This window comes from Eptatretus burgeri, chromosome 1 (genome assembly GCF_056783735.1).
Source record: "Eptatretus burgeri isolate ZD-2024b chromosome 1, Ebu_testis_v1, whole genome shotgun sequence".
NCBI classification, from domain to species: Eukaryota; Metazoa; Chordata; class Myxini; order Myxiniformes; family Myxinidae; genus Eptatretus; species Eptatretus burgeri.
In genome coordinates this window covers 75,138,112-75,152,411 of record NC_140961.1, presented here as the reverse complement: position 1 = coordinate 75,152,411, position 14,300 = coordinate 75,138,112, and the positions used below count along the sequence as shown (strand labels likewise).

The following is a 14,300-nucleotide window of genomic DNA, read 5'->3' as shown; positions in this document are numbered from 1 at the left end:
CTGGCTTGCTTTCGGGTACGGGGGCCTGGGTCAGTTGGGCAGTCCGAGAGTGGAGGCTCGGGTGTGGCCGAGGACGATCTGTGGAGAATCGCTGCGAAGCGTCTCCGCGTGCTGGGCCGCGTCCCTCTTGCACACGCGTAAGACTTTCGGCAATGAGTGCCCCCCCCCCTGGTTTTATGGAATATTGTACAGCGTGTCTGAAAACTAACTAACTATTCTTAACCCGTCATTGTTTATTAACTAATAACGATTTTTCTTTTTCGCCATTTCATGTTATTACTCGATACCATTTGTTATGGCGATAACTAAGCTCGTGCGTTTCCCACACGTTTGGTAATCCCACTAACTAGTCCAACAAACCTGTCGGACCGTCACCAAGCACGTCACGAATTTTAATTTTCCGACTTGGTGTGTGAAGCCCCTTCCTCGGGATGCCTCTAGTCTCACTGGTGTTGACGGTCTTCTGGTGAACAACGTGGACATCATGTCGTGACCGTGATGTTGATGGTCTCCCAGATCGATGTTTATCCTGAGCCGAGGACCTGTCTGCGGTCGTTACCTTCATTTGACAGTTTTGATGGTCTTGAGGTTGAGGACCATGCCTCGGATCCTGAGTTCTCATCCCACTCGGCTGTTGAATTAATACCAGGTGGGGTTGACTCTGCTTGTCATGCTTCCGAGGTCGGCGAAATGAGTGCCAACTTGCTGGTTTACTGTGTCGGAGTGGCGACCCGTCCAGGATTGTGCCCGATAGCCAAGGAGACTACTTCGGCAGCACCGACGCTCTGCACAGAGGATGGTCCCGATGGATGGACGGTTGGAAGTTGAGGACTGCACTTTTGTCATGCTCATCTCTCCACCACCTTTGAACTTTCATTGACTGCCGTACCTCGTACCTTGATTCGATTTGTGCCCTTCCTCGTAAACTCAAGTGTTCAGCCAGGATTGTTCACCTGCAAAACAAACAAAATTTAAATTGCTCGTTGAGCAAGGAATTGCTGGAATAACTTTGTCATTTCTTCATGATCTCTGAGAAAGCAAAAACTTGGAGTTTGATCTTTCAAGGTCACCAGATTTGCTTTGACCTTGTGACTTCAAATAGTGACAAGGTGTGCATGCTCGAGATGAAACCAATAACAACGAATTTGCAACACTTGAGCTTTGTTGCCATGGTAACCGGAAGTGGCTGAACCAAATTTCATCATTTTTGGCATATAATTATAGGACACTCGTACCACGATACCACGTGCCAAATTGGAAGTCAATCTGGATGGAAATGGCATTCTTATCGCAATTTGAAAGTTTTCACCCGACCCCCCCCCCTGACATTCGACCCCCGACCGCTAAGAAGGGTGTTGGTGTGATACCCCAATGAGACATATGGTTGGATGCAGAATTGGAAGATGCACATTTTGGATTTCGTTTGAAGTCGATACGACCATTTTAGCGGATGTTATTGCGAAAATAAGAATTTCGGTTTTTTGGGTGATCTTGACCTTGACCTTTGACCTACATTCACCAAAAACGACAAGTGTCTAAGTTGGACCATGGTGGACATCTGTACCCAGTTTAGTCATGATCACTGAAACGGTGTGGCTCCTACAGGGTAAACAAACACCCAAACAAACAGACAGACAGACACAAAGAATGACACAGCCGACCAACATAATTGCCGAAATCCGAAGGATTCCGGCAATTAACAAACAATGGTATTGGTAAAAGAATGGAGAAAAGGTAAAGAATAACTATTACATCGGTGAAAACTAAATTGCAATAGCTGCTTAACTTGTGCAACAGACACAATAAAATAGGTACTTATAATTTATCCATGATGTCGCTCGCACTTGGTTTTCTTAACTTATGTTTCCGTGAACATTTCTTTCTTAATGTACAAGGGAATATGTTTACACAACCCACAGGATGGTTTTGAGGTAGAGGCCAACTTATAGTTTTAAAATAGGACCACGGCTCCTGAAGCTCATCTGGAAGCTCAGGAGCTCATCGACATCATAAACGTCATAAAATTGACGTCATTGACATCGTAAAATATCGATGTTTTGTTTGTGTGCAGAATATGGTCACGTGATTGGTTGATTGGAAGCCCTCTCGATGCTGATGACAGCGATACATGGTAACAAGTCATGTTTTTTTTTTTTGGCCGAGGGCATTGCTGTGCTGCTGATTCACTGTCCCCTGTAGGTTATGGAAGGAATTTTTGAGTGTTTTAGTTCTGATTTAAACCCGTTAATGAGCGCAGATTGTGATGCGGTCAATACTCCTTCGTTAGGCATCAGATATGAAGCTTGTGACCAAGTTTCATTAAAATTGTGTTTGGTTCAAGCGATAATGACTGAAGCGTTTACTCGCTGACTGACTGATTTACCTACAGACACTGCTCGATCACATAAACTCACCGCACTAAAGTCCAGGTGCGCTAAAAATGTACAACGTTGAGCCATCTTGTCTGGTTCGATTCCCGACCCGATTATAAACTGTTGGATTGGTGATTCGTAGACCGAGTGTTGCATCACAAGCTTTGCTGTCCCTCAAATTCATGTTAAGCCAGATGTCCTGTCTGGTCGTATTATTATTATTATTATTATTATTTTAAACTGCAAGTTGGCGTGCTATCGCCGTCACCCTAATTCAAGGCAACTTTTAAAAAAGATACAAAATTAACTCAACGAAATACTAATTTTGTTGAGAAGCAATTATTTGACCGGTTTGATGGAGTTGATAGGATGACCCCCGAGGGACGCACACTCACCTCTGAGCTGTTGAGCTTGGGTTTGAATCCTGACCGAGCTTTAAAACTGTCGTCCTGGTATCTCACGGGCAAGGTGATTGATCAATGTGCATGCCATCTCTCGGATGGACGTTAAGCGGGCGCGTCTTCTGCCAGCATTCATTGGTGGACGTGAAAGATCCCATGGTGTCCTTCACAAAGAGTACGTGAGCACCATTAACAAATTCCAAATTCCTGCCCTAACCAGCAGAGGGCATTGCATCAGTGGCATAGCTGTGCCCTTCACCAATGATGCCACCCTGAAGCCTTGTGCTGCATACGAACGAAGAAGAAGATGAGTTTGATGATCCCACCCAAGGGTTCTTCGGCCACTACACAGATTATAGCATCCATTCCATATCCTGTACTAGCAAAGAGGATCCTGAACGATTTATCGACTTTGTGAATTCCTTCCACCATGCCCTCAATTTCACAAGAGAGATTTTGGGTACCTCTGTCACTTTTCTCGATATTAATATTCCAGTCATAGAGAAGGAACTTGCTACCACTGTCTATTACAAATCGACAGATTCACACAACTATCTTCTATATTCATCCTCCCATCCCTCCCACATCAAAAGCTCAATTCCATTTTCCTATTTCCTCAGGATTCATCATCTCTGCAGTGATGATTCCGACTTCAAATCCAAATCGACTGAGATGTGTAAGTTATTCATTGATCTGCCTTTCCAACCTCCACTGTAGCCGGTGCACGAGAGCGTGCCCGCAACACCGACAAACAGATGACTTTGCAACCTGAGAAAAAGAACCGAAGAAAGTATCCTGTTCACAATCGACGTACTGTCCCATCAACCTTCGAGTGAAGAACATAATTCAGAGGAACTTCAAGCTTTTACAGAATGATCCTGAAACCAACTCGATTTTTCTCACAACCTCCTTTCATCTCCTTCAAGCTGGACAGAAATTTGTGAAGTTTTCTGGTCAAAGGACCATTATCCTCCGACCTCCCACCAGGAATGTTCAAGTGTTCACGTAGTCATTGTAACACCTGTCCTTTCATCAAGAACATCACCTCGCTCTCAGCACAAAGCAGTCTTAAGTCACGGACCACTTTGAGTGCACTTCCACAAATGTGATCTACAGAATCACGTGCACTCTCTGCAAGAAAATCTTCAATGGGAAAACCGGGCAAAAACTTGGCAATCGCTTCCATGAACACTTGAACACTTGAACACTATGAACACTATGAACCAATCGTGCAACACTTTCCATGAACCAATCGTGTTCCATGTTCACTTTCCATGAACCAACACTTTCCATGAACACTATTAACCAATCGTGCAAACCTCTCCAAGCTCCACACTTCAATCTTTCCAGACATTTATTCAGCCACAGGGCAGTCTCCAGTATCTTTATCCCTTTCAGCACCATGGACAGTTCATGTGCAAAGAGCAAACAAAGCCTGGGGGGTTCCGAGCGCATGCCTACAGGATTGACACGCCAGCTCCCAACGGAATTAATGAGCACTTTTCATTCACTTAGACCTTCCGTCTTACAGATTTTTTTTTTTTGATCTCCGTCTCTGATCCACTGTTGACCCCCTCCCCTCTCCCCTTTTATTTTACTTTATTTCATGTTACTTAACTTATCTCTCCTCCTCTTCCTTGTTTCTCTCCTCTTTTTCCTTTTTCTCACCCTTTTCTCCTTTTTATCTTTCCTTTGTGTTTAGTTTTCATTTGTATCACTTTTAAAAGTTGTTGTAGTTTCTATAACTAATATCCTCTTGCTTCTTGTTTCTTTTGCCCCCCCCCCAACAAAATAAGTGGAGCAGGGTGGTGAAGTCCCCGAAGCCCACCTCTGGTTCCACGGCCACAGTTGTGGTAACGATTGGGCACGGTGGGAGAGCAACTCTCCTGTGTGTTTATTTCCTTTGCATATTTTGTGAAATACTACAACTGGCTAAATTTGAACTTTTTCTTTTGTTCTTTCTGTCGGTTTGTTGTTGTTTACAGTGGCATATTTATAGATATGTCTGCATTTTGATTATGCCAAAGATGAAGACATTATATAGTTTAATAAACGTTTAAACATTAAACATGTTATTAATGTGTTGCTGCAGGTCTGTTTATAATACGTGACAAAGTGTTGGAGGTCATGTGTAATGTCATGAAGGAGTTGATAATCTTGATACTGTGTTAATATTGACACTTCAAATGCTGAACGATCTATGATATGACCACTGCCTTTGCTCTCACCAGGAAAGGGTCACCTGTGGGCAAAGGGGTTTGTGTGCTCGAAAAGCAGCCATTTGCGAGTGTTACGTGGTGGAAATGATATCCAAGCATTCGCTTGTGGTGAAGAATTCGTGCTACTGGCCAGCCTGGAAGGCTTGCAGATCTGGGCATGGCCTGACCTTTTCCATGATGGTCCAGCTGCTCCGGCCTGGCAGGGGGCTGCTTTAACTGATGAGGATGCCAAAGGTATTCTTTCATTTTTGATTTTTAACCAAATTATTTATTTACTGTTTCAGTACGGGTCTTTCAAAATGACGTATGAATACTAACGAGGCTTTTTGTGCACGTGCTGTGTGTGCATTTTCACTGACTCGTTTCACTGAACTGAGGAACTTTTTACCTGCTGTTGCTTTGGTGAAATGTGCAATTGAAAAAGTCCAATAATTTTCAGCATTTATACTAAAGAGTGGCAATTTCAATGTGGTTAACTCTAATTGCTGTTTTCCTGAATGCAAGTCGGACTCACAAAAATATGAGAAATATCCATGGATGTTAGGTACCGAATCCTTACCATTTCCTATTGATACAAATGAGCGGCGACAGTGGATCTCTCTCACACACACACACACACACACACACACACACACACACACACACACACACACACACACACACACACACACACACACACACACACACACACACACACACACACCCACACACACACACACACACACACCCACACACACACACACACACACACACACACACACACACACACACACACACACACTTGTGACCCCAGAACCGAAATATTATAATAGCTCTCACTCCTCCCCCCCCCACTCCTCTCCCACCCCGATATAATTAATAGTAAATATTATTTTTAAAGTTTGAAATCAAATTTTCCCTGTGCTTTCACAATCCCCAGATAGGATGTCCTTCCCTTCGGTGTTCAGAAACGTCCAAACCAGATGCACAAGCGTTGTATATTTTCATGTTGTGAAGATGTCTTTTGTCGAAGAGTTGGTTCCCATTACTTGGTAATGATGCACATCATAGTCTTTCCAATTGCAAGCGTCCATTAAGTAAATAATAGGACTCCCGACTCACATTCATTCCTCGATAAACAAGCAAATGATTTGATCTCCAGGCAGACTGATGTGACGGGATATAATTTATTTATTATTTATTTATTTATTTTGAACCGGAAGATATGTAAATAATCATGAAGATTCAGTTGGTGTTTAAAATGACTGCGCAGCAAATCGATAACTCAGGAATGGCTGCAAACAGCGATCAGGTTTGATTTGTGCAATGAAAAATGCCGATTTTGCCTTTTAAAGGTACTTGCATCTTTACATAACTTGCTTGAAGTGTTGAGTCTTGCAGTGTTAGCTTAGAGATAGTGGCAAAGTGAAAATGCTTCAAGAATCAATTTATATAATAATTTACAGTATATTAACACTGATTATTATTATTTATTTTTTTTTGCAACCTTCTTTCGACTGAAACAGCCTTGCCTTTGGTTCCCGGAGGTTATGTGGAATTGCATCCACCGTTCTTCCATGAGCTGAGTCTGTCGGAGGGTGTACAGGTGCGGCGTCTCGCTTTAGGACGTGAACATGCTATATTGTTATCATTCACCGGACAAGTTTTGACATGGGGCTCTGGCAGGTATGCAGACCTGACTTCTACATCTTTGACTGTGTCCAGTTGCACTTCCACTTCTGCTTTTTGGTCTCTGTATCGCTTTTGTAAAATGCAACCGAGTGTTGTGTGTTGTGTTTTGAAGTACATACCTAAGTCTCATGGAAAAGCTTGCACATATCTATTTCACTTGCAGGAGAGCATAAGTATACTTTTGCAATATTTTATTTGTTGTATATATTTTTGCTTTTTACATTTTTTTTGTTTGTTGAGGAATTTCATGAAATGAAGGTATGGGTCTCCCTTTCATCTTGATATTCCATTACATTGCTGCGGATTGGCATGTTCAGCATATCTGAGTACAATGTGAAAATCTGAGATTTGCATCCTATAAGTTGGGTTTGTTTGTCTGACAGGATGGCGGTGCAGAGCTAGCACACTTTTTTATATTTGAACTGGCTACTCTAGGTTTGATTCTCGGTCCAACTATAAGCTGTCAGGTTGGTGCTTTCCGTGTAGGACATTGCACACACAGAGTGTGCCACCCTTCGAATGGATGTTAAGCTGGAGATTCATCTGGTGGAGGTTAAATTTTACATCGTGTCTTTCGCTAAGAGGAGGTGAGTTATCCATCACCAGCACACTGAACGAATTCCAAATTCCCACTCAAATTGCCTCCAGTCGAATGTCAGACCAGGTCAGCGAGCTGGACCAAAACCTCCCCCTTGAACAACCCGACAAATAAGGTGAGATGAATTGGGGCTGTTAGAGAAGTAGAGTAAGCACTGAGTTGATTTCGATATGGTCGACATTTATTACATTCATTTGGAAACACAACGGAGATGTTGGCGGGGAGAAGAAAAGATGTGGTTGAAGGAAGCGGTGCTTCCAGTCCGTTAACTTCCTACTAAGTACATTACTTACTTCTTACATGTACTGGTAGATTTATTTGAGAGTAACTTTTTGAGCTCATATGAGTATTTGCATGAGCTTGTATTTTTTTTTTTTTTGCCATGTTTGCATTAATTGACAAAATCATGACTTTGCAGGACGTTTTCCAGTATAATTTTCCATATCTTGAAAATGTTTATGCCTCCGCCGATGAAGTTGCTGGAGGCATTATGTTTTCCGGTTGTCCATCCGGCTGTCCATCCGTGCATGCATGCATCTGTCCGTCTGACCGCGATGGGTTTTCTTTACCGCAATAACTTGAGAACAGCTGAAAGGATTTAAATCAAACTTGGTATAAGTGTAATGGTGTATTGTGTGCGGAGGCATATATCGGGCAGAGTGCCGTTCTTGCTTTTGGTTTGTTTTCCTTCCATCAGACGGAATATTTTTACATTGTTCCTCTTTTTTTCATACTTGTCTAAACAATTATTTTTGCAATTATTATTATTTTTTTTAAAGTACCCTTCTTTGAGGATAAAGGGGAAGCAATCTAATTGCACTAATCAATCTACCACTGCCTCATTTTAATGATGAGGACCTACAATGGGTGACAAATTCAAAAAACCACCAATTCAACATCAATAATATTACTAAGGTCTCAGTAGGTGTATAATTCATCATCCACAAAGTATAGGCCTGAGCAGGTTTCTTGATCATTTAAGAAATGTCTCCTCTTTGCTGTTTGATTTAAAATTAACAAGGTTCCTCGGCGTGGTGACCGGGATTTACGATGCGCCCATTGGTGCACACTCAATTTCCCCCAGTGCCTATGAGAAGTCACAAACGCAACATGCCAGCATAACTTTCTGGGTGACCCAAGCTGCAGAGCTCTTCACTTAAAACTGAGCTGGCGTCTTTGGTTGTGCTTTCCGTTGTGCATTCATGAAGATGCACAGCCGGCACACTAATAATTCCCGTTATACATTGGTGGGGAAATCTAACCTGGAACACACACTTATCGACATAACTGATCTTCGGGGAACCTGAATGGTGATCTGTGAATTTCCACAACCGTTTGTGACTTAACAACATTGTCCACACAGCATGAATGTGCACCTAACTGTCTTTACAAGCAAGCAGAGTGCAGGGCTATTGACACGATGTTAAATGGCGATTAGCACACACTCGCTTCGTGCTACTTACGTCTGACCGTCCAGGTCCGAAGTGTCCATTGCCGGTGGTGGTGGGCACTGTGGTGACTTTGTGGTGATTGTGGTCGATGCGAGAGTAGAGGTGGTGTAGCAGCTGAGCTGTGGTTAAGGTGGTGTGGTGGAGGCGTCGTGGTTGTTGAGCTATGGTGAGCTTGTGTAATGTTATCATGATGATTGATAATAAAGGTGTCTTGATGTTGTGTGATCATTGTAGCATTTGTGGGTAGAGTGTGGTGAATGTTCAAGTGATGTCAGTATGATTTTTGTGTGCGATTCAAACCGGGATTTGGTGTGCATATGCAAATTAGCTGTGTGTGCTTGATGTGCTTGTTTGTGTTAGAGAGATTTGTATGCAGGAATTCATATTAGGAAGAATGGGGAAAAAAATCTACCTAATCCCCCACAATGCATATTGACCCTTAAAACCCATTAGACAAACGGGAAGGACTATATGAAACAAGCAATAACGAAATAACTATCTCAGGAACTGCTATATGTTGTGGGCTATAGCTTTGGTGCCTTGGTTTATAGAACCGTCACAATATACTATCATATATATATTGTTACGGATTCGCGCCCGCCGGCGTGCTGACGGCCACGTAACTCGAATCGCGGCACGTCGCCCACCGGACGGACAATCCAGTCGTGACCCTCTCGGACTAACGCCGGGAACCAGTCACGGGTGGACCTTTCGGTCTCACCGCGATCGAGCCAATCAGCCCCCGCGTGGGATACGGTTGCTCACCAAATTCGACCTACCTAAGTGCCCACACGGAGGGTAGACCGGGCGATCGCACCTCGCCGCAGGTCGACTTCGGACACGGGCCACTTAAGCGACCCGTTCCGTACTATCGGGATAACCGAGCGGTGTTATTCGTCGACCTCGACGGTTCGATTAATTATCGGGCGTATTCAGCCCACTACCAACCCTTTACGTGAAGCAAGATGAGGATTCAATGAAGGAAATGACGAAGCGAAGCGGGAAACAGTTCAACACAAAGCACATTTATTCGCGATGAACGGAAAGCACACATATTCAGTTCCACCAAAAGCACACAGAAAAGAAAAACACAATGCAATTTACACAAAAAGCAAATGCGACAATGCAGATCTAATACCGATTACACGAGCACACGGCAACACTTATACAATTTTACTTCACAGACGGCGCAGACAACACATACCCAAAACCAAGGAAAGAATACCCTCAAGGATGAGGCGGGCCTGAGGCCGAGACCGGGTCGGGCCTACCCGTCTGGTGATGAGACGCGGAGCGACGATGGTGCCTCAACTCCGCGGGCCTCGCGGGCAGTGTCTGGTAGGGGGTGGGAAAGGGGCCCCCTTGGTCGCACTATCTCAGCGCGGGGGGAAACAGGAGGGGGTTGCTGATGCTCGGGGTATAGAGGATTTTTATTGCCCCGCAACGAGCGTCTCCACCTCGGCCAGGTCGCGCTGTCGGCCTCCCTGGGGTGCAGCTCCCTGCACGACGCGAGCACCCCCTCGTCTGCCCTCGCCGCCTCTCCACAGCTCCGTCCCCTCCGCTCCGACTCCAACGCACACGACGACGACCAGCTCCTTCTTGCCAACTCCACCGCCCGCGAAGCCTTAACTCTCTGTTCCGACTTGACTGACGAACGCGGTCGCTTATATAAGCCCCGTGGCTTCGCCTTCTCATCTTTGACCCCCTCCCTTCGACCTTTCACCTCGCTCCCCATTGGCCCGAGAAAAAGTGGGCGTGAATGCTTTTTGATCCATAAATTTGCATATATCGATCGCCCTCCAACGCCCTGGGGGCGGGGCCAAATCGCCCCTTGCTCACCGATTGGACGGCAAAAAGTGGGCGTGTGTCTTTTTTGATCCGTTTTTGAAGCACAAAATCCGTGATTTTGTACACGCTGTTCGGCGCGCGCCCTGCACGAGTCCAACACCGGTACCCACAAGCGGCGCAAGAACGGTGGCGATGCGACGGTTGCGAGGTGTGACGTGAAGGTCGTGGCGGTTGTGGTGAAGCGGCGTTGTGGTTGGTGGTTGATGTTGTGACTGGTGGTGGTAACAATGGCGGTTGGTCCAAATTAAAGATAGTAAAAGAAAAACGGCTATCCTGAAGAGTCGCAGCACGCATGAATAACATGTATTCCCACTAGACAACGGGTTTGGGCCTAACTACACATGTACTTACCGAGATACCTCACCTAAGGGACCTGAATGGTGGTTTGCGAATTTGGTAACCACAACAATATATATATATATATATATATATATATATATATATATATATATATATATATATATATATATATATATATATATATATATATATATATATATATATATATATATATATATATATATATATATATATATATTGTTATGGTTGTGGAAATGGACATCCAGGGAGAATATCCATGAACATGTAGGAATTCCCCAGACAGTTATTTCTTTATTTTGTGTGTTGGTACATCCAAGGAGTTGCTGTAGCTGTGTCCAATAAGCTGACCCCAATGATAATTGAGGTAACACCGGTCAACGAGCGTATTATGAGATTAAGGATTCGTCACTCCTTAGGTGTCATTTCCCTGGTCTCTATTTATGCTCCGACTGAGGCGAGTGATCTCACCGTGAAGGACACATTCTACGCCACACTCGAGTCTGTGGTTGATCAGTGCCCCAGACGAGATACACTTCTAGTCTTGGGGGATTTCAATGCATCGACTGGAACTGATAGGGATGGTTATGAGGTGTGTGTTGGTCCCCATGGGTCAGGAACTATGAACCAGAATAGCACTAAGTTCCTTGACTTTGCAAGAAGTCATGGACTTAGGGTGGCTGGTTCATGGTTTCAGCGCCCGCAAGCTCATCGCTGGACTTGGTATTCCAACGCTGGCGGTGTGGCAAAGGAGATTGACCATGTCCTCATTGACGGTCGCTGGAGGATGATCCAGAACTGCAGGGTCTACCGGAGTGCTCAGTTCCTCAATACTGACCACAGGCTTGTTGTAGCAACTCTAAAGCTGCACCTTAAATCCTGGAGAATGGTACCATCCCAGCCTAGGCTGGATGTTGCCAAGCTCAGGGATGAGAGAGTAGCTGAGGAGTTTGCGAACAGGCTGAGTGGACACTTGGGGGTCTGGGTGCTTTGGGGGTCCTGAAGAGTTGTGGAACACCTTCAAGACCACCGTCCTTGATGTTGCCGGTGGATGCCTTGGAGTTCACCGCAGGGCAAAGAAGAATTTTGTCTCTCAAGGGACACTGGATACCATTGACCAGAGTCGCAGGGCCAGGTTGAATGGCAGAGCCGAGCTGTTCAGGGAGCTGAGGCGTAAAACTGTACGTGCACTGAGGGTGGACAAGGAGGCCTATGTGCGAGGAATCTGTGAGGGGGTAGAGCATCACCTGTGGACAGGTGATTCTCGTCCCGCTTACAGGGGAATTCGCGCACATGCGTTCATCCAAGCCCATCCCTCGGAGCACTGCAGTTCGAGCAGAGAGTGGTAGGCTCTTGACAGAGGAGTCTGAAGTGAAGGCCCGCTGGGCCGGTTACTCGAGCGGTTGTACCAGGCTGATCCACCAGCTGTCGAGTTGGACGTCAAGGGTGTTACAATCCCTGTTGCTGACCCTCGATCAACTGTGGTCCACCATCGCTTGTGGAAACACGGGCTGCGGTGAACCAGTTGAAACGGGGCAAAGCTCCAGGGATCTGTGGCATCCATGCCGAACTTCTTCTCAAGGCTGGTGGAAATGCTGCACTCGCGGCCGTTGCATGCAGTTTGTGCTCTGCCTGGAACACAGGCATCATCCCAACTGACTGGAAGAGGGGCCTTGTTGTCCCTCTCTGGAAAGGGAAGGGTGATCGCCAAGACTGCAACAACTACCGAGGGGTGACGCTGCTCTCAGTGCCGGGCAAGGTCTTTGCTCGGATAATTCTTGATAGGGTTCGCCACCATCTGCTTGAGCACCAGCGTCCAGAGCAGTCAGGCTTTACACCAAAGAGGTCAACGATTGACCGTATCCTTGCACTTCGGGTACTCACCGAACGCAGACGAGAGTTTCGGCAGGGGCTGCTTGCAGCCTATGTTGATCTCTGTAAAGCGTTCGATTCAGTGAATCGGGATGTCCTCTGGAGGATTCTTGGTCTTCGTGGGGTGCCACTGAAACTGATCGATCTGATGTCTGAACTCTACTCTGGTACTGAGAGTGCTGTGAAGTGTGGTGGTACCGCCTCTGACTTATTTCCAGTTGTTACTGGAGTTCGTCAGGGATGTGTACTTGCCCCCACACTTTTCAGCACTTGTATGGACTGGATTTTTGGGAGGATGTCGGAGAGATCAAGTTGCGGTGCATCGTTTGGCAATGTCAAGATCTCGGACCTTGATTTTGCAGATGATGCAGTCATCTTTTGCGGAGACTTTAGACATCCTCTTGGGGGCCCTCGAGGTACTGAATGAGGAGTCGGAGCCGTTGGGATTACGGATTTCTTGGGTCAAAACAAAGATCCAGGCTTTCGGTGACATCTTGGATGCTGCTGTCCTGTCTGTGTCTGTTTGTGGTGAGGATGTTGAGGTCGTGGATAGATTCACTTACCTTGGCAGTGATATTCATGTCTCCGCAGGTTGTGAGCCGGAGGTCAATAGACGTCTGGGTCGGGCCTGGGGAGTCATGGATTCACTGGATCATGGGGTGTGGCGCTGCCGGTACCTGTGCGGGAGGACGAAAGTCCGAGTCTTCAGGTCCTTGGTACTTCCAGTCTTGCTCTATGGGTGCGAGACTTGGACTTTGACCAAGGATCTGAGACGGAGACTTAATTCCTTTGGTACCAGGTCTCTTCGGAGAATCCTTGGCTATCGCTGGTCGGATTTTGTGTCCAACGAGCGGTTGCTGAGAGAGACTCGGATGAGATTTGTTACCTGCATAGTCCGTGAGCGCCAGCTGCGGCTGTATGGACATGTGGCTCGTTTTCCTGACGCTGATCCTGCTCACCAGATTCTCTCAGCGAGGGAGTCTCATGAGTGGAGGAGGCCAGTGAGCCGACCACGTGCCTCATGGTTACAGCAGGTTGACCATCATCTCAAGGAGATGGGGATGGGCCTGGCATCTGCCTGGGGGATGGCCAGACGGAGGCCCCTGGAGTACCGGCGGAAAGTGGACGCAGCGACGCGCTGTTCTGGCACATGCTCCCATACCTGACCTGACCCTGTACATCCTGGCCTTTGTCCAGGGGATTGGAGGGAAATGCTTTGTGAGATTAGCCTGTTTCATCCCTGGTATGATTTTTCTGCTTTACCCACTTTCAACCTTCTAAATCCACCATCAATCGACTGCAACAATCTCAATCCATCAATCCCTCTTTCAAGCCATTGGTCTTTTTTTTAATCCCACAACCTATCGTCCGACATTCGATTCATCTGTTTATCCGTCCCTCACCATTCTGACCCATCATTTTTATTCAAGGCACGCTCGATCCATCTGTTCATCCGTCCCTTGCCATTAGAAACAATTTATCCTCCGGATTGGTCAAATTACCTTCCCCCATTCTTCTTTCCCTTGCACTTCCACATTCGTCATGCGGGA

General features: G+C 45.9%; 1 protein-coding gene across 1 annotated transcript in view; it reads left to right on the top strand.

Annotated features, from left to right (window-relative positions):
- Positions 1–14,300, top strand: part of RCCD1 (RCC1 domain containing 1) — a gene marked incomplete at its 5' end in the record, with an annotated part of 74,353 nt that continues 60,053 nt past the window's right edge. The window contains 5 exons of the mRNA XM_085855987.1: positions 1–137; positions 2,072–2,131; positions 4,578–4,642; positions 5,005–5,226; positions 6,498–6,657. Coding sequence (XP_085712113.1) covers positions 1–137; positions 2,072–2,131; positions 4,578–4,642; positions 5,005–5,226; positions 6,498–6,657 — 644 coding nt within the window. The remainder of the gene's footprint in view (positions 138–2,071; positions 2,132–4,577; positions 4,643–5,004; positions 5,227–6,497; positions 6,658–14,300) is intronic.